The sequence below is a fragment of the Malaclemys terrapin genome, chromosome 1 (genome assembly GCF_027887155.1).
Source record: "Malaclemys terrapin pileata isolate rMalTer1 chromosome 1, rMalTer1.hap1, whole genome shotgun sequence".
NCBI classification, from domain to species: domain Eukaryota; kingdom Metazoa; phylum Chordata; order Testudines; family Emydidae; genus Malaclemys; species Malaclemys terrapin.
Window position 1 is genome coordinate 108,784,737 of NC_071505.1, and position 26,194 is coordinate 108,810,930.

General features: G+C 49.5%; 1 protein-coding gene across 3 annotated transcripts in view; it reads left to right on the plus strand.

The window, feature by feature from the left end:
* IQSEC3 (IQ motif and Sec7 domain ArfGEF 3) overlaps positions 1 to 26,194 on the plus strand; it is a 119,609-nt gene that overhangs the window by 81,024 nt on the left and 12,391 nt on the right. For 2 of the 3 annotated variants that reach the window (XM_054034863.1, XM_054034853.1), the window contains exons 3-6: positions 2,174 to 2,462; positions 9,339 to 10,432; positions 14,795 to 14,956; positions 25,667 to 25,789. In XM_054034863.1, the coding sequence (XP_053890838.1) occupies positions 2,174 to 2,462; positions 9,339 to 10,432; positions 14,795 to 14,956; positions 25,667 to 25,789 (1,668 nt within the window). The remainder of the gene's footprint in view (positions 1 to 2,173; positions 2,463 to 9,338; positions 10,433 to 14,794; positions 14,957 to 25,666; positions 25,790 to 26,194) is intronic. The other variant, XM_054034868.1, reaches the window with a different exon arrangement.

The window sequence follows — 26,194 nt, forward strand, 5'->3', positions numbered from 1 at the left end:
AACCAACAAACAAAAAACACCTCTAGGAAATTCCATACAAATAAGTTACATTACCAGACCAACAATGTTCAAGTTGTTTGGGTAAGCACTCCAAGTCAGGTCAATTCACACACACGGTCTTAACTCTGCCCATTTGTAAAGTAGTTAATTTTTTAAATTTAGATTTATACAAACAAGCGACAATTTTGACTTAAAAAAATATTTATAATGTCCTACTCCCTCAACTACCTCCCTAACAAATAATAGCTCGGCCAAATGTGGCATCTTGGTAGCACTGTGCGTTGCTCTCTCACACAGATTCCAGACTCTGCCAGACAAACAGAGACTGTGAGAGCCATTCATTTGAAAAGTGCCCAGTAAGCCAAATTTATGCAACATACTACAGATTAAGTATAACCCCATAAAGTAATGGGTCCTGATCCTGCAAACACTTACACACATGCTAAACTTTACTACCATGGATAGTCCTGTTGAAATCAGTGGGGCTGCTCATGGTAGTAAAGTGTAGCACATGCTTAAAGTTTGCAGAATCAGGGCCATAATGAATATTTTCTGGCACCCAGAGGCCAGCTATGCTCTCCGGGAAGTCAGTGTTCTAGTCAACTGCCCAGGCTCTGAACTGCAGTAGAGGAAGTCTGAACCTCAGTGACCTTGATTCAGCAAAGCGCTTAGGTAAGTGCTTAAATGATCTGCTGAATCGGTGCCTAGTTGCACAGCTAAGTGAGCTTTGTAGGACCCGGTCCTGCTCCCATTGAAGTAAATGGGAAATTAAACCGATGGTCACCTGGTCATCCCTAGAATTGTACTATGAAAAAGGCTACACTGCTGGATCAAAAGAAAATGGATAGTGCATGGCTGCTGATAAAATTATTAAAATATACACCAGAAGGGAAGAGAAGTTACAATATAACAAGTCTGACATTAAAGATACCCTGGACCTATATGAGGATTCAAATACCAGAGGTACTCAAGGATCAAGTCAAATAATAGAATATACTACATATGCATATCTCTGAGAGTTGAGAAAATGGCCTTCCAGGACCAGATTCTGATCTCAATTAAATCAGAATAATTCCATTGCAGTCAATGGAGTTACAACATATTTACATCAGTGCAACAGAGATCAGAATGTGATCCGGTTAGTCTGTAAATTCATGGAAATCATGAGTAACTCCACTGTGGTCAGTGGAATGACACTGGTGTAGTACTGAAGAGGAGAATCAGATTCAGTCATTCAGAAAGTTCCCCTGAGGATGAAAGTCTCTGTTTAATTTCAGAAAACACTTAGCAAGCGAGGTGAGCAACTGAACATCTCCAGAGGACCAGACACACACAGACCCCATACTGTCCAACAGCACCTTTCAGCTGCCTTAGAATGCATTGTTAATGGGCACCGGTTTTATACCATTATCCATTTGCCCAGAAGATGTAGCTGTAAGGGAAGAAGGCTGTGATCCTCTCGCCATTGGGAACCGTCAGTGCAGGATTCTGCTCTCAGGGATAGGATGGGACGGTTTCCTTTTTGGAAGCCCTGGAGGTCACTTGCTAATGTTTTGTTCTATAGGTTTATTTTAGTGTTTCTGGATCCCAGGGCTGCCAGAGTGCCTTGCTGCCTCCTTATGGTCTGTGGCTCTGGCTGTGAAGCCAATGGCTGCTCCATGAGATTCAGCCACTCGTGTTTCATTTCCTTGTGCCCTTAAATACTCCACGGGGAAGTTAAAACAAGTTCCTTGAATCCTTGGGATCCAGTCTCCATAATCAAATGGGACCTCAAACGTAGCAGTCAGTCAGTTAGTAAGCAGTAGGCACATAAGTGATGTCTGTTGGCTAACCACCTGTAGCTAGGACAAGATCCAGGAAAGAGGTGATGCATCCTTCTCCCAGGACGATCTCCTCAGTCCCTGATGTTATATCCCAGCATGATCTGGGGAGGCAGACAAGCTGCAGCTGGGAGTCACATGACTCTGGCTTGGCTGGGGTGTGTGTCGCACCCTACTGGCTCTCTGGGTGGGAGGGGCCAGTGTTTTTACTGAGTCAAAGTACGGTCTTGATCCACTCCCTGCTCCCACCCTGCAGCCCAGGCTCCCTGAACATTTGACATGAAGATCAGTTAATGAGGGTAGAGAATCCAAAAACCAAATAAAAAAAGCGAAACGTTGCGTTTTGTTCACAGTGACGATTCCTGTGGTTCCACCAGCAAGAAACCCGGGTGTGAAACGGAGGATCCGAAGGAGGCCGGCAGACACAGTGGCCAGGAAGGCAGGTCCGACACCCTGATGCTAAAAGCCCAGCATGCAGAGCGGCAGGAGGAGCAGGCAGCGGGGTGCTCCCCTCTGGTGCAGAAGCCCAGCCTCCACCACACGGGTTCCCCAGTGAGAGTGCAGCGCAGCAAAGGGACGGCCACGTGTTCCCATGCAGCTGCCTCCGATTATGAGCTCTCTCTTGACTTAAAGAATAAACAGGTACAGCGGCTTCCTCCTCAGGCTACGGGAGAGGGGGATGGGGCGGGCGGGGCTACATTCACACCACGGGGGACCATTTCTCTGTGAACGTGCTAGCCTAGTTTCTGTAACCATACTCCTCCCCACAGAGCACGCCTGGCCCCTACATTGTGCAGGGACTATAGAGGAAGGAACATGTGAGGGCCTCATCTAGCTTCCTCTGGCCTGGCCAGGACATCACCTCAGCTAAACTGCTTGGGCTCTACTGCACCGCTCCCCCCTCCCCAGTTCAGAATGGTCCCAGCTACTCAAACCTGACTTTAGCTTTAGAGAGGGCTTGCAGGCAGTGGAGGGCTGCAGAGCCCCCCAGGAAATGCTGTGAGCACATGCTGCTATAGGCATCCCAGAAGATCAGGGTCTCTCATTGTTCAGGGGGAGAACCTGGCCCTGGGGAGTTCTGAGAGCAGGGGTACCTTTTATCCAGAGGAGCTTCCACAGCTCTGTTCCACCTTCACATAGAGCCTTTAGACTGTCCGTTCTTTGGGGCAGGGACTGTCTTTATGTGTTCCAGTACAGCGCCAAGCACACTGTCAGTGTATCTCTAATAGCAGCAGCAATATGGTGATGAATGCTCTCGAGATAGGCAGACTTACCAGACTGAGAGAAGACGACTCACAAAGCAGCAGCCTTTTTGTCTACACCCATGTCTCTAGCCTAGCTCCAGAGTTCAGCCCAGTCCCATCTAGATGCATCTCCACATCTTCCTCTCAGCAGGGGATTCTGGGGTCCCACCTCATAGCCGGTGAGAAGAAATGTCGCCCTTCACATGCACTGTGTTGCTACAGATTAAAACACAGCAGATTTGCTATTAAAAAAGCCCCACTCTACGAGGAACGTTTCTGTCCTTTTTGTCCTCTACTGGAGGCTGCTTCGTGCACAGGCCCTGCAAACCAGGAGACTGAACAAGCGTCAGTGACACAATCTGCCCGAATTATGCTCAGTGGTAGAAGGATGATTTTTAAGCAGTGATGGGCACATTATTTCGGCTTCAGAAGCTGTTGCAGAGGGACCTTTCTCCCTCTTCTCCCAGGAACCATTTAAAAAATGAAAGTTGAATCTGACCAGGTTCACACCCAAGGAGCTGCTGCAGGGAATTCTTCCTTCCAATTCACACAAGATGCTTCTGGCACCCCCAAGCAGAAAGTTCCAATTAATGACCCACCCAAATACTGAGCAGCAAAAAGTACTTGGGTCTCTGGGTCTTTATGGAGAGCTGTATTACAATTCTAGCTGGTCAGATATCTTGTTTCACAGCAGGCAAGGGAACGAGAGATGATAACGAACAAGCTTCACCAACAAACATGGCATATACTTATGGTGGTCCTCCGCTTGTAGATTGGCATATCCCTGTTCAAGTCATGAAACTTCATTGATTTATACCAGTTGAGGATCTGGCTCATGAGCTCTTAATTCTAAATCCATTTAACCATGGGCTCCCAAACACTGCTTTTCGAGCATAGCCCAAACCAGCCCTGGAGGGATCTGAGACAGAGGGAGAGTCTATCCCCATGTTCATTCAATTCTGGTTCCTCTCAGCACTGACCTTCCAAGGACCTTGAGCCTGCCATAGGCAGAGCCACGTTTGCCACGGTGAGGGAGATTGCAGTATCCATGTTCATTCTCTTCTTGGCTTTCCTTAATGGACCCTAGACCTGCCCAGAAGGAGGCGCCTTTCCTGGAATAAGGAAGATATGAATTCAGGCTGGATTTGGCCACTCTCACTCACCCTGAGTAGTGCCTTACTCCATGAGTCATCCCACTGATTTAAATGAGACTTCCTGTCCGGTAAGGTATTACTCAGTGCAAGTACAGGTGGCAGAACTGGGCCCTCAGAGTTTGATTTTCTCTCACTGCCACAACAATCCACCTAATCATAGCACCTTCAAGCTCTACTTTAGTTTTGTTAAAAATATTTATTTCAAAATGTTGGAGGAGGGCACCTCATGCCTCAAGCCCTATTTAGCTTTCTGGAGATGAGTGCGTATACGTTACAAAGGAAAATACCTATTGGCAGCAAAACACCCCATGTTGGAGAAGTAGGAGGTGGTGCATGTCCAGGATATAAAGAAGAGCACCTGCGGCAGCACTGTGCCTCCTAACACCATGCTGGCGTGTTGATGGATGGATCGTGACCAGAGATGAAGGCTGGTTGCCTGCCTCCGAGGGCACAGCTCTCTGTACCACGAGATGGAGCACGTTGGATTATTTGGGGCAGCAGCAAGCCCCTTAAGACCACAATGTGAAGTTCAATGATGTAGTTAGCTCAGGTGCTGAAGCACGGTATGTCATCAGCTGACTTTGCACTGTGCTGGGAAATGAAGCACGTCCAAAGTATGAAGGGCAGCATCTCCACTAGCGCATCACCCCCTCTAATGCCACACTGGGTGATGGGAGACGGAGCATGTCCTCTGGCATCACCACAGGGCCCCTTAATTCAATAAGCAACAGAGATAAACCTTAATTCAATGTTGCTCCATTCATTGTGAGGGGCTGGGGTGCTTAGTAGAAAAGGGTCTGGGAGTGGGGGATGCAGGCAGAACATTAGTAAGAAAGGCACTTTAGACGTTCTCAGCTTTCTTTTCTTTTTTTTACATCAGACATATTAGCCTGCCCTGGGCAGCTCAGATGCAGTCACTGGGCCTGATTCTCCTTTCACTACCACTGTTGTAAATAGGGAGTAACTCCTTGGACACCAGTGAGGAAAACTGATATAAGTGATATCAGCATCAGGCCCATTGCTTCTGGAGAAGTGGTGTATTTGTGTTTGCCTGAACATGCTGCAGGCCACGTTGCCGCAGGGATTGTATCTCAAATACATTGTCATCCAGGCTGGGCACTGGGGTTTGCCTGGGGCTGGGCTTGTAAAAACTCCCATCTCTGCACAATCCCTCCTAGCTAGAGAGATTTCCCAGTTGTTTCGGATTTAGCCACAGGGCCTGAATCGACAGGACTGGGTGCTTGCCTTGAGGGCCAAAAATGTATTAAGCTAATTATTATTTTAATTCCTCCCTCCTGCTTTTCAGTTCCTTTGGCACTGGATGCAGGATCACTCCACAGAGAAGAATAGTTCTAAGTAGGCAATTACTTGTGATTCACGGGGCTTACAAGAAGCGAGAGAAGGCCAATCATGTCTGCCCTTTCTCACCTCCCAAGTGGAAAGAGAAGGTTCCTGCAACAAGCCAGACATACATCTCCATAAGCTCCTGCTGCCATGGAGTGCTAATGGATGCCCTTTCCCCCTTGCTAGAGGAGGAGAATGGGATGGGCCCGTGGCTGTGTCAAATCCTTAAATCGGTCCAGTGGCAAATGTGAATATCGCAGACTTCAGGAAATCACTGAGCTGCACGCTCCTGAAAGGGAGAGAGCGAGAAAGAGATTTAGTCCAACTGAAGTGGAGTGGCAGCATGGCCCAGTGGGCAAGGTGCAGAACTGGGAGTCAGGAGACCTGGGGTATATTCTTGGCTTTGCTACGCAACTCATATGCCCGTGTGCAAGTCTCCATGTCTCAATTTCCCCATCTGTAAACTGGGACTCATGATACTGATCCTCCTTTGTAAAAGCTCTTTGGGCTTCTTGGATAGAAAGTTCTGTCAAAGTGCTCAGTATTCGGACAGCTTGGCTTGCGTTTGAGAGCTCTTAGCAGGGCCTTTAGGAAGCAGCGAAGATTGGGAATACCCTTTGGCGTTAATTTCCCTAATAGCTTGTAGGGGTTTATAGAGTGCCAGGCATTGCAGTAACAGGGGTGCCAATGGCTTTGGCCCATTCTTTTGAACTCTTAGATGGCTCCCACCGAGAACCAATGCCATCAAACTCTGCTGTTCAGAAACTGGCCTCTGCTTTGGAGGAATCTGCCTTTTAGTTCAGATCAGCAATTACATCTCATCCTGGCCTCTAATAAGAATGGAGCATATGAGATTTACACTTCCTGAATGGCTGTCACCTGGAAAACTACCAGGATGCTGCTTCCCCTGGTTCTGCTGGGTTTTGTACCTTATTATTATCCCTTCTCTCAAATGGCTGCTTCCCCCCTCCCCCCCCAACAGGACTAGCCTCCTTGTTGCTATGCCAGGCTGTGGTACCCAGGACTCTCAGTCAGTTCCCAGTCACAGCTGGTTGGGTTGTGCCTGTACAAGTTAGGGTTTAATGGGCATATATTTAAATGAGCCTTGTGTACCGAGGAAGGTGGGGAAGGGATAGGTCCTAATTTCTCACAGAGGTGGGGGGACTGTATGAGGAAACTGTCCCGCACCCCTTCCCGTGCTTTGAAGATGTGGAAAGGGAAAGCCCTGATTGTATGTTGAAATTTAAGTTTGGTGGGGGCCGGGGGCGAGCTCAGGGTGTGATAAGTCTTGGAGAGCATCTCCTCCTTGCCCCCAACCCTCTGCTTTCCCCTGCACCCTGGGGCCAGCCCAAAATACCAGGGGCAAACAGAGGCCTAGTTCATCTGCTAAGACTATTGACAAGACCTGTTGTCATTACAGCTGGCTCCACGATCTGTTTATGGGGATAAATGGTCTGAAGGTACTTTGACTTTGATCCGGCAGGTACTTACTTACATGGCGAGCAGAAGGATGGGCAAAGCTGGTGTGTTCCGGCTCAGGGCTAGATCTGCCACTGCACTTTAGCTGGGGCTGTTATTCACACCTGTGCTAAGCAAGTGCAAATGGTTCCCATTCTGATCTGGCAGGATTTGGCACCCACATTGCACTGGTATAAATGACTGTCCAAGGCAATGGAGAATCTGGCCCTATGGGTGGGCACTAGGTGTCGTTCTCTGCATTAAGGGCTGCGTAAGACAGTCCAGGGCCCCAGGCACACTACAATACAGGCTCTGCCCCTGCACTATAGCCCCCACCTCCCATTTGGAGTGGCACAGGCTCCCTTCTCCTTTCCAGGAGCAGCAACAGCACCCTCCCCTGGAGTCCAGTAGGGACCACATGCTTTCTCCCCCCTAGAGAGGTGAGTGTGGCAGTAATCAGTACCTTAGTACTTAACCCAGCAGCTGGGGTGTATCTGTAGGGGTGGAGGACTGGGCCCATAGCATTCTTCACCTACCACGCACAGTCATCTCCTGAGGTGTCATCTGCAAAAGCCCCTCTCACTCCCACAGCAGCGGATCTTGTAGTTAATAGCTTACTGAGACACATGGGGCAATTCTTAAAGCTATTGTTGCAGGCTCTCTGCAGACGCAGGCAGGCACTCGGTTCACTTTCTGAAGGTTAGATTTGCAGCTGTGAGGTCCAGAAACCTACTGAAAAGACAAGAAAGCTGAGATTCTGATGCAATCACATGACTCCAGGAGCTGGGACCTAGATACAGCCGTAGTCTGCCTATGCTTGAATCTGGTCCTGGCCGCAGTGAGCATGTAATAAACCTCAAGGTCTTTGCACACCCACTCTTGAAACCATGGACCAAAAAGGCGTGCAGTGCAGGCGGACACGGTGTGTCTGAGAATGGGCCTGTCCTCTGTATATAAGGCAATTAACCATGTGCTCCCCTCTTTGCCCTTGATCCTGTTAATAAGCAGAAATAACTTGGTCATGTAACAGCTCACTTGTTAATGCAGGATTGAGCCTGCTTGTGCTCTCTATCCTGCGCCTCATTTCTACCTGACATTCTCACTCTCTCTCACCCCCCACTCTGTACATGTGCTGTAAAGTCCTTTATCAGACACGGGAGGGGCCTGCCAGGCTCAGCAGTTTAGCCACATCTCAATGGGGATAATGAGGGTTTGTCCTTTCTGCTTCCCTCAGCATCATCATCCCTCATCTTCATCCCTCCCACATTGTTCTCTATTGATCACTCATCGGGACTGAGGCTGGGGTGATGTATGAAGCAGACAGACAGCATCCTCCTCTGGCACATGTCTTGGGCTTCACTTGCAGAGCAAAAATGAAGGACTGGGAAAAGGAAACAGCATTTGGGTTCATGTGGGAAACTGGCCAGACTGTGGCACAGAAACAACTATAATGAAGTGACCAGGGTAGGCCTTGTGGCTGGTTTGCTCTGACTAAAGTTGTTATGTCTCCTAGCTCTTTGTGTGTGTGTGTGTGTGTATGTGTGCGTGTGAGAGAGAGAGAGATTAGCAGCTCAGGAGATATTGCATAGTCTAGAAGTGCACCGGGCCGAAGAGTGGAGCTTAGATAGAGGTGTGACCCAGAGAGATGCGGAGCACTTCTTGTCACATGCTGAGCAACCTCAACGCCCACTGACTTCCGTGGAAGTTGAGGACACTCGTTCACAGGATTGGGTCCATAGTTTTTAATCTGAGCCCTTGTTTGACAGTTAAAATTCCTTAGTTTTTTTTCTTCTTCTCAGTGATTTCCCCTTTCTCTAGAGGCACTTTGCTGAGGTAGTTGAGGGATGTAGAAGTGTTAATGGAGCTTTGGGAGGGTCACACTGCGGGAGTGCTGTACTTGCATTGACAAGACTCTACTCCAAAGAATTTCACAGGCTGGTGTCCTGTTGTACACATTTCACAGTGCCAGTGTCTCAGCTGGCTTTGCCAGGCCCCGGCCACGAGGAAGCTCACTCTGCTGGTGTTTTGCCAGGGCACAGCGGTGAGGAAGCTCACACTGCGGATACCCCAGCTGGCATTCCCAAGGCACAGCTTTGAGGAAGCCCACACTGTCAGCAGGCATGGCCAGGGCACTGCTGTGAGGGATCCCCTTCTGTTGCAATCCCAGCAGACATCCCCAGGGCACCGCAGTGTGGAAAAAGGCTAATGGAGTATTGGAGGTCCCACTGAGTGTCATTGCTAACTAATCAGTGTATAAATTGGGGTCATGGACAGCCTTCAAAAGTCAATTAAAAATCTTGTTTGTGTGTGTGTTTCAGATCGAAATGCTAGAGCACAAATACGGAGGGCACCTGGTCTCTCGCAGGGCAGCCTGCACCATCCAGACTGCCTTCCGCCAGTACCAACTCAGCAAAAACTTTGAGAAGATCCGGAACTCCCTGCTGGAGAGCCGCATGCCCCGCCGAATCTCATTAAGAAAAGTCCGGGTCCAGAACTCTGAAAGCTTCTCTGCTGATAAAGCCCTGATGGAAGGGTACAACTTTGTGGGCATCCCCTTGGTGAGGTCCCCATCTTTGCCAGTCACCATCAGCGGGGCCCTGACTGAATTGGAGGACTCTTTCACGGAACAGGTTCAGTCCCTGGCCAAATCTATTGATGATGCCCTCAGTACATGGAGCCTGAAGACCATGTGTTCCCTACAAGATGGCAGCTCGTACCAGATCAGAGAAACCTTCAGTGCCAGCTCAATGCAGCCGAACCAGGACTTGGAAGCAGAACTGAGGGAGCAAGAGAAGGAGGAGGGACTGCTGCCAGATACTTTGCCCAAGAGCAGCAGCACCCTCATGATGGCCTTCCGGGATGTCACGGTCCAGATTGACAACAAGAATATCTCAGTCTCATCTTCTACCTCGGTGTCCATGGCGAACTGTCTTGGCAGCAGTGCCCAGGCTGGGCTCTCTCAAGCTGCCAGAATTGAAGAAAGCCCAGGGGATGGGGAAAAGGAAGACAAAAAGGCCCAGGCTGCCCTGGAAGGGCTGCCGGACTCCAGGGTCCTCCAGAACAGTCATACCTTCACCGAGGTGAACGTTAACACCAATGGTTTGGGGGGAGGGGTGATGGAGCAAGGACAAATGGTGGTGCAGAAACTCCAGTTTGACTCAAACAATGAGACTGGGCAGGGCAAGGGCTCTGAGTCTGAAAATGCAGACAACTCAGAGCAGCTGAGCAGCAGTAGCACCTCCACGTCAGCCAAGTCGGCATCTGAGGTATCTTCTAAGGAAGCGCTGCAGGCCATGATTCTGAGCCTCCCACGGTACCACTGTGAGAATCCAGCCAGCTGCAAATCTCCCACGCTTTCCACAGACACCATGAGGAAGCGGCTCTACCGCATTGGGCTGAACCTCTTTAACATGTAAGTGGCTAATGGGACTAAATCCTTTAATCTCACATGGCTTTCTCCATTGATGACAATAAGAAGCTATAAAAGGTATTGGGCTAGATTCACCCGTAGTTGTAACTCATTTATGTTCCAGGGTGAAACTTCCTGGGGACTGAACTCAGGTCCCAAGTCTACAGGGCAGGGGCTTTGCCCTGTGAGTAGTGAACTTAGGTTCTCTGGTCGCTGTCCTGATACTCCACCATAGCTGGGGAGTGAACCTAAAACCCCATGGTTACTGTCCAGAGTGCTGAAGATTGCACCCCGACCATTGTCCAGATGAGGGGATTGTCCAGCTGGGGAAGGGACACAGACCCCCTCTCATTAGTGACAACAGGGCACTCTTGGGTTGGGGTTGTCCCCAAGCCCTGGTTACTCACTGTGGGGCTTTTCTGAATGAGAACTGAGCCCTGGCCTTGTGTTTAGAGTGCCGAGAGCTTAACTAGCTCAGGGGAGTGCTCCAGCTGCTGTTTTCCTTCAGTATTTTGGGGAGAATTTTTCACCTGACAAATCCAATTTAGTCATCACAATCTATCACACAGCTCAGAACGATGCCCTGTGAAAAAAGCTGTCGGTGTGAAAGCAAAGGCAGAGCAGCCTAGAGATTTGAGTCAGAAGAGGTAACGTGGAAGGTCACGTACCTTGGATTTGCGGAAGGCGACTGAGGCTCTATAAGGAACTTTGGGTTTGCTCATTGCCTATAGGTGAGACTCTCTTGACTGCAATGAACCCTGGGAAATATAGTTCTTTGCCCTTTCACAATCTGATCATATCACTCTTCACTTTGGTATTCATTCCAGTCCCTGGATGGTGATGTTAGCAGAATGATTTCTGAGGAGAGCCCAAGCTGCATACTAGGGGGAAATTTTGCACACCCACATCTTTTGGGTGTTTACCAGATAGGTTTGGGCCTGGCTCTGGATGGACGTTTTACCCTGAGACAGATTTAGGGCCCACGGAGATGTGGGTGGACATTTTACCTGAGATGGGAATGGAACATAAACAAGTCTGAACATGTTCTATCAGAAAGAGGCTTGGGGTGTCCTCAGGTCTGGCTGGCAGTCGTGTGGAGACTGGAGCACAGAGAGGACGGACACCGGAGGTGGGTTTGTGGCACACAGGTCTGGTTACGTAGGAGACAGGCTCAGGTCTGCCCAGTTGTTTTACAGAGACAGGCCTTCGGCTTGTTTGGGTCTGAATGGGTGTTTTATTGAAGATGGACTCAGTGCTCAGCTTTTTGCGAGTTAAAATGTTTATATATTCACAGACATGCCTGGCAACTGTGCCTGCACCAATTTGTCTTCGTCTGGCTTGAATTGTGTATGTAGCTGACATGAGCACTGAGCTGATGGTAAAGCAGGGGTGTGAATGTTTTTTCCCTGTGACTCCTGCAGTCACTTTGGCAGATACACATATGATGAATCAGCAGCTTGTTGATTGCTTTGGTCTTCTTCCACTTGCTGACCCAGGCTCACCATATCTCTTAGGTCTCTGTGTGACTAGAGTCATGTCAAATACGCACTGCTCAGAACCACATTCTCCTGGCCATGTCTTCCACCCAGTTGTGACCAGTCTCATGCCTGTCACCTGTCAGAGTCAGTTTTTTCAGAAAGACATTTAGTTGGGAAGAGGGAAGGTGCCAGCTTGTCAGTCCGGGAGAGTGAAGTCTTCTGTTTATGCATTTGTGCAGAAAGGGCAGCAGTAGGACAAGCTTCTTCTGCAAAGACACACCAGTGAGCTCCAAAGGGGACTGTCTCTGGGGCTGAGAAGGCAGTTCAGTCTATATAACCCATGCAGTCCTTAGCCTCCCTACTGAGACTTCCAGCAAAGAGGCTACTCGATTGGTACTTATAGTGATGTGAATACTGCCCACTAGAAACTAGACTGAGCCCAGAAAACCCATTTTATATAGGGCCATCAAACAGTCACCACTGGCCTGACTGAAAAGTGAAAGGCTCCACTGTCTATTAGCAATCTCACTGTGCTATTTAGTCCCCATCTGAGTTTTCAGCAAGTGAAACTCTGGATTGGACCTGGCTCCTGGGAACGTAGTGATTGCATTTATGCTGTGGCACTTTACCCAGTCCACACTCCACAGCGAGGGGGTGGAATTCCTGGACTGGAGAGTTCCTTATGATGCAGTGTTGCTCTAATAACTGTGTTTGTGCGTGGGCAGGTAGCTGTGTAGGTGGAGGGAAAGCCAGCAGGACTGTAAGAATCCTGCAGCACATACTGGCCAGGCTTAGCGTCTCAGGGACAGAGGAGAACGCCAGGGGCCAAATTCAGAAGTGATGTAAATGGAGATGTAAGATACATAACGTGGATAAAATAAATGAAGGTAACTGGCACAGAGCACAGTATTCAGTTGTGTGGCATTCAGTCACTCTGCTACTTGAGAGTGCATCACACCTATTGGTATTTTATGGAGAACAAATTCTGCCCCTGGCAAAAGCAGAGGGAAAGCTCCTTTTTAGTCAATGGGAGTTTCAAATGTGTACATCATGTTATCTTCTAGTTGCAGCCAAGGGAGTGTGGGAATGGTAAAATGTAAATTAAAGGGAGATGGGGGATGGGGGCTGCTTTATTTTACATCTTCCTGTTTGTTACTTTTCCTGCACCATCCTTTCCCCACCTTCCCCAACCCGTACATCCATGCCCATGGTAGGGCAGTTCTATTCGCAGGCCACATTCAGCTCTTAAGTACACTGGGGTAAATCCAGAGTAAACCCACTGGCTTCAGTGGAATTACTCTGGATTTGCACCTGTAGCTGAGATCAGCCCCTGACATTTGGGCATCTGCTGAGATGCCCCAGAGGTGCATTTGCAGGTGCACTTTCCAAACCCTTTCACTGCTGAATGTGAATTCAACACACACACAACCCCTTGTGATGCTTGTGTTTGGTAGTGTTCTTTACGCTGACTCTTCAGAGGTGACACACGAGCCTCGTGGGATAGCACGGCAAGTGCATTTTGCCCAATGTACATGATGTGTTAAGTAGCGCTTAATGGGCTATGTGAGCCTGGGTTTTTCGCTGGGGTATTTGACCAAACTCCCACGTGCATACTGAATGGGCTGAGTTCGCTTTTTCCACTAGGATTATCACTTCATCAATTTTCAGTTTATTCTGTTCATGTAATTCCATGGTATTGGGTATATTTCTGGTACATGCACTCTTGTCTGCCCCATGGGGCTCTCCTACAGGGGACGATGCACTTTCTGGCACGCTGTTCCATCCTGGGTACGGATGAGTTGTTTGCATAGTCCCTAATCACCCAGTAGATCTGAGCAGTGGAGGTCACGGAGGAATCAAGCACTCATGTGCTACTGTGTACTGTGCTGTTTCCCCCAAGAAGCTGCTTGTGCAAATTCATTCATTAAGCCTTTGCAAAATTCCCCAGCGCCAGGGCTAATGACAGAAATGGGACATTCCTGCCTCCCTCACGAGGAAGCACCAACCACCCTGGATTGGAGAACCATGAGGAATTTGGAAATCATCTCAGCGTTCGCCGATTCCCCTGTGCATCTGACTGACAGCCAGAGTGCTGTCTGCTAGAGCGCATCATAAGTGACAGCCTGCCGGAGGGGCAGGGGAATAGGGACAAAAGAGATTAATGCAAACCTTCAGTACGCCCCTGTGTGCCATACACAGACACGCACACTCACACATACATACTCACACACACACAGGGCCACATAGAAATACCTACATCCAGAGGCACACACATAAACACACATGGGTGACACACACATCGTGTATATTTGTGCACAGAAACACACATGATCTCAGAGATGCTCATGCACATGAAGACACATGCAGAGGTGCACACAAACAACACACACTCAGGCGCAGACACTTGCAGAACCACACGCACTTGCAGAGTCACACACATGCAACTCTCAGAGAGCTCCATAAGCAGACAGAGAGGGACAAACATACTGACACAACACACAGAGCTGCTCTGGGGTGGGGGCTGCGGGGAAGGCTATGGCCTGTTTAGGCTGTGTCCTCATCACTAGGTTCTCAGTGCACTTGCAGTCCCTGTAGAGGCCCCAGTCTGAGTGGTCAAGGCTGCCCCACGGAGTGACACATCACCTGGACAGGGACCATGGATGCTTCTGTCCTTGTAATCAGAACCATTTTTACCCCCTTAACCTGTGACATGGCAGGGGTCAGGTGAGGCTTCCCCCCTGCAGGCTGGATGGATCCCCTAGGCCAGTCACTAGCATGCACATTAATGGGAGCAATGTGGGAGAGGGCTCCCCAAGGGGACTCCTTCCAGAGGCAATGGTGCCCCGAAGGGAGTGTCCGGCTCACCGTCCCTGTCCTTCTCTTCCAGAAATCCAGACAAAGGGATCCAGTTCCTGATCTCTCGGGGCTTCATCCCGGACACGCCCATTGGGGTGGCACATTTCCTGCTCCAGCGCAAGGGCCTCAGCCGCCAGATGATCGGGGAGTTCCTGGGCAACAGCAAGAAACAGTTCAACAGGGACGTCCTGGAGTAAGTGCGGAGACCCCTCCCCTCTCCCCCAAACTGCCCTCCTCTTCTGAGTGAGTGTGCCCTGCCCCCTTCCTAACTCCCTTTGCAAGTGCGTGTGCTCCCCCCTCCATCTCCCCTGCCCCTTCTGAGAATGCCCCTGGCCCCCCACTCTGAGGGAATGTGCCCCCTGCACTGTCCCCTCCCACTCTGAGTGAGCATGCCTGCCCCTCCCCTTCCCCACATCCCCCCTGAGCTGCACCCCTCCTGGTGAGCGTGCTCCACCTTCTCCTTGTCCTGTCCCCCAACACACACTTTTCTGCATCATGAGGGGCTGCTACGGCTCTGCGTTCTTTGGTGCTGCTGCAGCCGCTGTTCTGGCCTTTCAGCATCTCTTTCCCCAGAGCTCCTTCAGCCAGCTAGGAGTAACGTAACAGTCCCTGCCTGACTGAGAGAGCACACTGGTGTGAATCAGCAGCCAGAACCACCAGAGTCACTGGATTTATAGGCATGTAAAACTGGGGTGAGCAAGAGGGAGACCAGGCCCCACAGCTTCCTCGGGTGTTAAAGATCCCGTGGCACACTGTGGAAGGTGATCGGGGTAACAAGGGGAGGAGAGGCACTGCCTTGTGGTTATGGGACAGGTTGGGGAGTCGGGAGAGTTGGTTCCATTCCCAGCTCTGTCACTGACCTGCGTCTATCTGTAAAATGGGGATAATAAATATGGGGGCCAAAGCTGTGGGTGTGTGTGAAGTGCTCGGAGAGCTTTGGCTAGAAGATACGCAAGTAATGGATTGTTATTACCTTTGCAATCCCCGAGGGCTGGCCAACAGTGCCATTTCATCCACTTCCATGAGCTGAGGGTCTCGCACCACACGGCTGCCTCCAGCGCCATTTGTGTTGGGTTCCCCAGCCTGCTCGGCCTATCTCAGGCTCCCTTCTGTTCCTGTTCAGTTGCTACCCTTGGCGGGTCATTCCATTAGGCTTTGCTGATCCTGGTTCTCTCCTGGTCCTGCAAGTCAGAGCCCCTTCCATCAGTCCCGCACTTCAGGCTGGAGACTGCTAGTGGCTTTTTGAGGCCCATACGTGCTTTCCAGCACCTGCCTCCAGCCAGTCCTGGCCTCCTCCCCACCATGGTCTGCAGGACCATCACTCACCTGCTGCCTCCTGACTTTGGGATGGTGAATGGGGACAGGAGGAGTCTTAGCTGGTCTTCTGGCCCCTGTCTGAGAGGGCAGGTTTTCCTCCAATACTGGCTTCTCTGTGGGTCTCAGGCTGTCTCCCTCCCTGGGCTTCCTTTACTGCCCAGTCCTGAAGGATCTAGTCCCCTTCAGGTCACTCATGCAGGGGAGGGCCCCCTGTAGGGGACTCTTCACCAGTAGAAGACATGAAACACCCACTGCTTGCGTGCTGGCTCAGCACCGCTCTTGGACCATGACAAACAACACTGCCAGGGACAGAGTCAGAGCCAAATGTGATGAGTTGGATCACAGAACCCCCTTGGGAACAGCCACCTGATGTGCCAAGAGTACTTCTGCCCCTTCTTTCCTGCCCTGGCAGTTTAGGACTTCAGTGCACTGCCTGGTTTGAGCCAGACCCGCTAGTCTGCCGCAAACCCAGACCCAGGGACTGAACCACGTCCCCTAAAAGCTGTAGGCTTAACTGAAAGCAACTTACAGAAGTGTTCCTGTCTTTAACACTCAGATGTCCAACTCCCAATGGGGTCCAAACCCCAAATAAATCCGTTTTACCCCGTATAAAGCTTATATGGGGTAAACTCATAAATTGTTCACCCTCTATAACACTGATAGAGAGATATGCACAGCTGTTTGCTCCCCCCCCAGGTATTAATACATACTCTGGGTTAATTAATAAGTAAAAAGTGATTTTATTAAATACAGAAAGTAGGATCCAAGTGGTTCCAAGTAGTAACAGACAGAACAAAGTGAATTACCAAGTGAAATAAAATAAAACATGCAAATCTAAGCCTAATACAGTAATACAACTGAGTACAGATAAAATCTCACCCTGAGAGATGTTTTAATAAGTCTCTTTCACAGACTGGATGCCTTCCTAGTCTGGACACAGTCCTTTCCCCTGGCACAGCCCTTGTTCCAGCTCAGGTGGTAGCTAGGAGATTCCTCATGATGGCTGCCCCATTTGTTCTGTTCCACCCATTTATATATCTTTTGCATAAGGTGGGAACCCTTTGTCCCTCTCTGGGTTCCCACCCGCTCCTTCTCAATGGAAAAGCACCAGGTTAAAGTTGGATTTCAGTTCACATATCACTGTAAGACTTCATTACCCACTTGCCAGCACACACCAGCACACATGTATACAGGGAAACTTACAAGTAAAACAGAGCCATCTGCAGACAATGGTTCTGGTTAATGGGAGTCATCAAGATTTCAAACCACCATTAATGGCCCACACTTTGCATAATTACAATAGGCCCTCAGAGTTATATTTGATATTTCTAGCTTCAGATACAAAAGTGGTACATTTATACAAATAGGATGATCACACTCAGTAGATTATAAGCTTTGTAGTGATACCTTACAAGAGACCTTTTGCATGAAACATATTCCAGTTACATTATATTTAAACTCATTAACATATTTTCATAAAATCATATAGAGTGCACTATCACACCAAACTCTCCTGAAAATCAAGGCAGTGAGAGCAGGAAGGGTTTGAGCCAGTGTGTCTGCTCAGCCCTGCAACTTCTGCCTTTCTGCTCTCTCAGGGCCTGATCCTGTGAGGTCGTCCCTGAAGTCAGTGGGAGACAAGATTACTCAGCGCTGACTCTCCAGAGGAGCTCAGCATGGGCCCTTAGCCATATATCCGTCAGCACGTATCATAGCTCTCTGTTAGATCTTTCTTTCCATAGGGATGGAAGGTTTGTACTAAATATCTTGTTATAAATCAGAGACGGGCCTGAACCTGGAATGTGCCCCCTCCCCCATTCTCCTGAATGTTGACACTCAAATTCCACAATTAGGACCTGTGATGAACAGAGCCGAACTGGAAACCCAAATCCCCCCCCCCCACCTTCCCCCCAAAACTGTGGGGAAGGAAGAGATGTCAAATCAGGAGCCAAACTTGGGTCCAAATTTCAAGGCCCATCACTGCCATGCTATATATCAGGGTTATTTTATTGCCACAGGTGCCTGGCCATGTATCCTGCCTTTCTGTCTCATATGCTGCGTGTGTATTGATCCAGCCATAATTGAGACACATGGTCTCTCAAATCATTTCATGCCGAGCGCCACAATTAAAAGTAATTGCCTTTTTCCCCATCAGGCAATGTGTGGGTTGCATCTCCAGACAGAGCCTCTTTAAATCCAAGCCCTTCTTCAGTGCAGAGAGAGGGGTTGTTGCGATAGCAGTAGGTGGATAATTCCTGCTAGCCCTAGATTGTGCATCAGCCCCCACTGACAATGTTCTTATCTGTCTTGCGGGTAAACAAATGATGTGCTAGGATTCAGTGAGAAAGGTTCCTACAACTGAGCCTGTGCCATGCATCCCCGTGTAAATACGATGTAGATGCCATGTCATTATTACTGCGCATGTCAGTAGAGCTGTGAGTGCATGTGTGTCCTGCTGTGTTAATGTGTTAACCTGAGCACCATCCTCATCACGCATGGCACCTCCAAAGAACTTTTCAGCCATAGGTCTCAAAGCATTTAACAAAGGTGAAGGAGAATCATTGGGTCCATTTTACAGATGGACAGAGAAGTTCTGTGACTTGCTATCATGGGGCAAATGCATCCTGTTCCCCTTTGGGGGTGGGGTAAGGGCATTGTGGCCCCACAGTTAAGTCCACCCAGCTACCCTTATCCTCAGGGCAGTAAGGCCTAATGGACAAAGTCTCTACAATTGCCCTTCTTCACAGGGCCATGTGACCTAGTGGCCAGAGTCACTGAGGCTTCCCTCTCCCTCAGGGTGATCTGGCCCAATGGCTGCCCTCCTCCACAGGGCTGTGTGGCCTAGTGGCTGGTCAGGGGAGTGGGCTGCCACCCAACGGTGAGTGGTGGCTGGGGTAGGGTAACCTGAGCCCTTCCTGCTCTACCTGGTTCCAGCCCAGTGCCCTGACAGTGGCAAATGTTCTCACCACTGAGTCAGCGGGGATCCAACCGCAATACGTTGATGTCCCCTCCAACAACTAGTCCCCCTGGGCTACTTCCTACCCTGTCCCTGATACCATGGTCCGGGCGTCTCCGGGGTCTCTGGGTTTCTCGGCCTGTGCAGTTCTAACCTCTTTGAGGAATCCTTAGGTACCTACGTATCCGTTTGGGTCTCGGCACCTCTGGCTTCCGCAGTCTGGGACTTCAGCAACTCCCAGGCTGGAGCCTGCAAAGTGCATCCTCCCGCCTCAGTGGTCAGCCCTGACTGAACTGAGTTGCTCCCTTTTATACTAGTGCTCCAGTTGGAGTATGTCCAGCAGGGGTGAGGGAGCGGGGCTTCCTCTGCCCAGAGTGTGTGTTTAGCCTCTTCTTGGCCAGTTCGGGGCAAGTGGAACCCGTCACACTTGTCCAAGATCACTCAGTTGGCCTGATTGCCCTTTCACCAGTGTAAATCGGAAGCATTTCCTTTCAAGTTAATAATTACATTGGCATGAATTAGCAAAGAATTGGCCCACTGAATCTATGGCAGACCCCATCTCCGATGTCTTAGTCCCATGCCCTATCCACACTTCGTGTATTAACACAACACCAGAGCACCAGTGTCTCCGGTCCCATCAGCAGAGTAGTGTCCTTGTATGTTATTGTATCAGCCTATGTGCATTGATTGGTGTGTTTCATGTCTACAGCCTGCCCAGATATGCTCTTTCTGTGATGTACAGTGCTGCCAGCAGCACTAGTGCCCTCCCTCCTTCTCTCAGCTGCACAAGTAGCCACATTATCGCAAGTGCTTGGATGGCAGCACTGGGTCCCCCTGACAGAGCATATCTGGGTGGGCGATAGACCCATGCAGTGAGCACGACTGAGAGCACGGGGGTACAAATTACACACGTGAGTCTGAGAATCCTGCCCTCTGTTGTTGCAAAGTCATTTCAATTATTTATGAGATTTACTGTGTTAATTTAGCTGTAGTTTAATATGAAAAGCAACAAAACACTCGTGTTAGAAATGTGAGCTGTAAGCATTCTTCCTATCACAGCCAGGTTAAATTAACCAAACCAAATTAATAAATAATAGGACAGCCTTTAAAACAACTGTGAAAGTCTCCAGCCTCCCTCGTGCACTCAAATGCTGAGCTGCATGGCCCAGGTCACAAACTACTGGCTCAGCATTGGTATCTTTACTCAGGAGACTCCTGTTGGTTTCCAAGGACAGTTTGGGCTATTAAAGATCTCCGCTCAGTCAGATGGGCAAGTGACCTGCCATCTGTTTCTTTTGTCATTTAACAGAGGTAATAATTGCACAAATATTTTTGCACTGTCCTTTAAAAATGTGACCTTTTAAATTCATGCTTAGTGAGTGTATGTGGATGCAAACAAGAGGAATGTTCTGTGTAGATCACAATGCGTGTTAAATATCCAGGGATGTAAAGATCTTTAACTAGCACAAGATTTGGCTAGTTTGGTAAATTATTCCCATTACCCGCAAATCAGGACTTCCAAGCCCCTACAACCCTTGAATAATACTCTCCTTTCCCCTATCCCTCCCTCTCTCTCTCTCATCTAATTTCATCTCACCCAATGAAATCTACAATCATCAGCATGGTAGCTAGGCACTCTGTGGTATTTGAACACATTATGGGTTGTATTTTCAAAAGTGCCTAATGACAGAAGAGCACAAGTTCCTTTGAAAGTCAATAGGACTGCGCTCCTAAGGGCTTGCTTATACAGGGGAGTTTACCAACATCTTGTGCACTTTTGAAAATCCCATCCGATTCCTTCATTCCCTGTTCACCCAATAAAACCTTCTAGTCCAAGAACCCACCCTCTGACTGAAGAGCGCCAGTACATCTCCCACTAGATCCTATTCCCACTGTTCCTGCGGTCAGCCAAGCAGACTTAGTAGACAGCCAGATGTGACCCATTCTCTGCCACCCTCATGGACTGCACAGAGCCAGCCCAGAGTATGATGGTCTAAAGTAGGGGTCGGCAACCTTTCAGAAGTGGTGTGCCAAGTCTTAATTTATTCACTCTAATTTAAGGTTTCGTGTGCCAGTAATACATTTTAACGGTGTTACAAGGTCTCTTTCTATAAGTCTATAATATATAACTAAACTATTGTTGTATGTAAATAAATAAGGGTTTTAAAATGTTTAAGAAGCTTCATTTAAAATTAAATTAAAATGCAGAGCCCCCTGGACCGGTGGCCAGGACCCGGGCAGTGTGAGTGCCACTGAAAATCAGCTCGCGTGCCACCTTCGGCATGCGTGCCATAGGTTACCTACCCCTGGTCTAAAGCTACAGCCCCAGCCTGTGTGGCCACTAGACCACTGATCTGATTTCAAAGTGGTTTTTAAGATGTCTGCATATCACATATTCCACACACTCTATCAGACAGATCACATAGCTGTGTGGGAAGGGATGCAGTAAAAAACGTCAGCATTCACAGTATTGAGCAATGTTCTCATTCTTGCCTTCATCTCTTTCTCCAGCCATTCTTTCTTCTGTGCTTTCTTAGTTTGATGCTTGCTTTTGTTCTCATTCTTTTATTCATTCTTTCATGCTCGCACTCTTTGCCTTTGCTGACATTCATCCTTTCATGCTGTCTTTTTGCTTGGCTTCATTCATTCTTTCATGCCCTCTTTCTTCCATCCCCCCTGTTTTTGTCTCAGGAATTTCATACGTTCCTGGTTCATTCATGAGTCAGTTCTTCTGACCTGTGCCATGAATGAAGCTGGCAGTGCCGCTGGGGCTGGATTGCTCACGCTCTGGGTCACAGGATCCTGGGAAGGTCAGAGCGGCTGTCCTGATTCATTTGTCTCCAAAGGAGGAACGTAGGAGACGTTGCAGTGAATAGGGGCAGGTCACCGTAAGAATGTGAGCGCTAGGTTTGTTCTGACGCATTCTCCTTGCGGGCGTGCTGCTCTCCTCACTGTCAGACACATGTTGCCTTCCCTTTCTCTAATGGGCAGCGAGGCAGAGAGGAGCTCCTCTTGGGAGATGGAAATTCACAGCCAGAAGCACGAGGAGGCAGCTCTCAGTGAAGGAAGCCAGTTTGCTATTTCACCCATTAAACTGTCCTTGGATTGGCACAGGAGGCTTCCTGGCTACCCCCAAAACAACCGCACTCACCAAGGAGTTAGCGTCCCCTGTTGAGGGGCCCCAGGAGATTTGCATTACAAGAGGATTTGAGCAGGGGCTGTGCAAAAGCTTCTGCACCAGAGGTGAGACCATGGATTTAGTTCATCAACAGATTGATAATGGGGGGATGGGGAGAGACGTTTGCCAAGTGCTGCCAACTGTGTGCAATATCCCCGGTAAAATCTGAGTTATGCAGGAGGGAGCTGTGCATGCCACTGCCTCCCTAGTGCGAGAGCCAGGTGTGCAGTACACTTTTGGGAGAGGGAGGAGACATGTACACAATGCAGATCGCATGTGACAGGTACTTGTGCACAGCCCAGCTTCTGCTCCTGCTAGGGCGCCCAGGATAGGAAGATTGTGCAAGAACCTTGTACGCAGCACAGACACTCTCATGTCACAAGGTCTATAGGCCTGGCAGAGCACCCCTCAAGTAAGCAGAGCCAGGCATGTATTTGCAGCCCCTCTTGTGTGAGGAGAGCGGTCTGCACCGGGGAGTCTGTTCTGTGCAAAAAGGACTGTATACACAGTGCAGCTTCTCATGTGGAAAATGGGCTGTGAGGTAGAAAAGCTGGCAGGCTGTGCCATGCACTTCTCAAACCAGGAGGGCTGGTGTGTATGAAGTAGTGTCTCCCTACCAAGTGAGTTGGCATGCACACTGCAGCCATTTGAGCCCTGGGAGGGCTAGCATGCATGGCACAGCCTCCCTTGTGCAAGAAGAGCCGTGCGTGCACTGCCATGTTCCCGCGTGGAGCCGCTGGCATGCGCAGTGCAGCCGGCCTCATGTGAGTTGAGCTCTTCTCTTCCAGTTTGCCCTGAAGTTCTATTTCTTTTTTGGGGGGAGAGGAATGTTATTTATTAATATCTTTGAGTCTTGTGGTTTTAAGAGTTTCCACCTGGCTGCCTCTCCTCAGCTCCCTCCCTGAGCCTGGGCTGTGAGTTCATTACAGACGCTTTTAGTTGCAGCCCCGGCTCCCGCAGCATTGTCACCTGAGTGGAAAAGCTTGAAAATAGGTCATTGTGCTTGGCTGAGCTGATACGAGCCCCACACGGTACAGCTGCTTCTTGCCTTCTCAGAACTCGTTCACCACGAGTCTCCTATGCCACGATTAGTCCTCTGCTAAATGCCTCGCGGCACAATCATCACTGGTATGATGCCGCTACATACGTTTCGCTATCAGTAGGCGACGTGCCTCTGGGCATCCTACCTGTGGGCATGAGGCCCAAGGAAAAGCAGCTAGAAATGTAATAACAGTGAAAAATGATCCCACTGGAGCCCATCCCCAGGGAATGCTCGGCATCCGCACTCTGACCCCCAGCGGATGCCAGCTGCCTGCGTTTTGAGCTCTCTTACGTCCCAGGTTGTTGAGGGTGCCTTGAATCAAAATACCAAACCATCTCTGAGGCACATTGGTGCTTGTATGGAAAAATGAGAAGGCCTTCTTAAGTTATAGCACATGGAAGAGCCGTGTGATCCTTGACGTGGCTGCAGGAACCCACTCTCATAAAACCTCACCCCCGTCTTACTTCTGTTAGTGCAGCCGGCTCTGGGGAGGGGCAGTTTCATCGAGTTGGAGGCTGAGCTGCCTTTGCACCAAGGCCCTGGAGGCTGAGGAGATTCTGTCACTCTTGCAGAGCTGGTGGCTACTGACCCACTGGCCAAGGCAGTCCAAGCTCAGCTTCCCCAATCCCTGCCTCTTTTGGAAAGAAATGACTCTCCTTGCTGGAGTCCCATGAGAAGTACTATAGAGTTGAGTGTCAGTGAACAAGCACCTAAATGCTACAGTTTGTACCTTATAAAGACCGTAGAGAACCTTTAAAATGCTGCTGGAACCTAAGGAAATCTGCCAAACAAATGGAATGTCAAGCCCAGCGGAACGGGCTAAACCAGATTTCGTCACCCCTTTGCCATTTCTACTAGCTCCACATTTCCCAAAGTGTGGGGCATGCTCCTCTGGGCGGGGGACAAAGGACTATACGGGGGTGGCACAGACAGGCCTCTCAGCTGCCCTCCAGGGTCTTAGCTTTGATTTTATGGAGAAAAAAGCAAGTCTGCAGCTGTTACATCTGTGAAGAAAACCTTCAAAACAAGAAGTGAGTGCAAGAAAGGAGAGGAAGTGTCACATGCTGAAGTAACAGAGGGGTAGCCGTGTTAGTCTGAATCTGAATCAGCGGGTAGAAATCGACCTCTCGGGGATCGATTTATCGCATCCCGTCGGGACGTGACAATCGATCCCCAAATCGACGCTCTTACTCCACCAGCGGAGGTGGGAGTAAGCGCCATCGACGGGAAGTCACAGAGGTCGATTTTGCCGCCGTCCCTACAGCGGGGTAAGTCGGCTGCGATACGTCGAATTCAGCTACGCTATTCGCGTAGCTGAATTTGCGTATCTTAAATTGACCCCCCCCTGTAGTGTAGATGTAGCTAAGACTAACAGAAGTATTGGAGCATAAGCTTTCGTGGGTGAATGCCCACTTCATCAGACGCAAGACTGAATGAAGTGTGTAAAGCAGCCTTTCGCAAAGCGTGTGGAGAAGGGGTGTGAAGGAATAGCCAGTAGGGAGCAGGAGACGTACAAATTATGATGTGCCGACTTTAACCCCAACATGGCAGAGTTGCAAGGGGCAGGGGGAGGGGGAGGTGAAGTTGGTCTCACTTGCCTGAAGGGGAGCTCAGCTTTCACCAATTTGGAGCCAAAGTAGAAAGGAAGTAGGCATAGAGGGGTGTTTCTTTCCACAGTGTCCTAGACTCTGGCAATAAGAGTTATCATTGGGGCTCGGTCAGTGCTTAATTTGTGCAAGGGCTGAGCCCCGGCACCTCTGGACTTGGCAGTTGATAGCCCCGGCACCTCTGGGCTTGCCGCGTGAGTTATGAAAGTAAAAAAATTGCTTGAGCCCCAGCACCTCTTTCATTACAAATAAGCACTGGGCTCAGTGCAGGGAAACAATGCACTGGAAGAGCTTTTTATTTTTACATGTTACATCTGCAGAAGTGGCTGCTACCATGAACCTGTTAATGATTATCCAGAGGAAAACTTCTCCCGCTCAGGGCCTGAGTGAGGAGGTGTGAGGAAGTACGGATGTTAAGGGGGATGGATGTATGAATGAATGTTGATAGATGTGCATGCAGAGACAACGGGCTGAATTGCTGGTGTATAAGAGAGGGATGGATGAACGGACAGGTTGTGGATGGATTATAGGGGGTGAGTAGGAGGAGGAAGTGACAGTGAGTGAATGTATTGGGTCACTGCATGGGTCAGTGTGTGAGCAATGGACAGATGACAGGAAATAGATGAAGAAATAAATACATGGCTGTTCATAGGAATTACTCACATGCTGCAGAATCCATAGGAAACTCTGCTGGCGTCACTGTCTGCCTTGGTAGGTTGCTTCATGAGCCCACCCTATGTCCCTTCAGAGAGAGTGTTATCGTGGGCTTGGTGCTCAAGGAGTTTGTGTTCCTCTCCCCTTAGCTGTGTGGTGGACGAGATGGACTTCTCGGGCATGGAGCTGGATGAAGCTTTGCGGAAATTCCAGGCCCACATCCGTGTGCAGGGAGAGGCTCAGAAGGTGGAACGGCTAATTGAGGCCTTCAGGTAGGAGAGCCGTCGCTGCAGTGCGCCCGCACAGCCCTGCTGGCTGTGAGACACCAACTGTTTACACTGAGGAAAATAAGAGCTGGGACATGCGGGTGGCAGGAAACAGGCAGAGTAAAAGAGTGACTGGAGTGAGAGTGTTGTTTGCAGTGTTGTTGTAGCCGTGCTGGTCCCAGGATAAGACAAGGTGAGTGAGGTAATATCTTCTATTGGACCAGCTTCTGTTGGTGAGAGAGACAAGCTACTGAGCTACACAGAGCACTTCTTTGGGTCTTGGGAAAGATATGCAGCGTGTCACAGCTAAATACAAGGTGGAACAGATTGTTTAGCCTAAGGAGTTAGCCCGTGATGCAAGAGACCATTCAAGGTGAAGTGGGTGGTTAACACTTCTGCAGCTTTAGGACA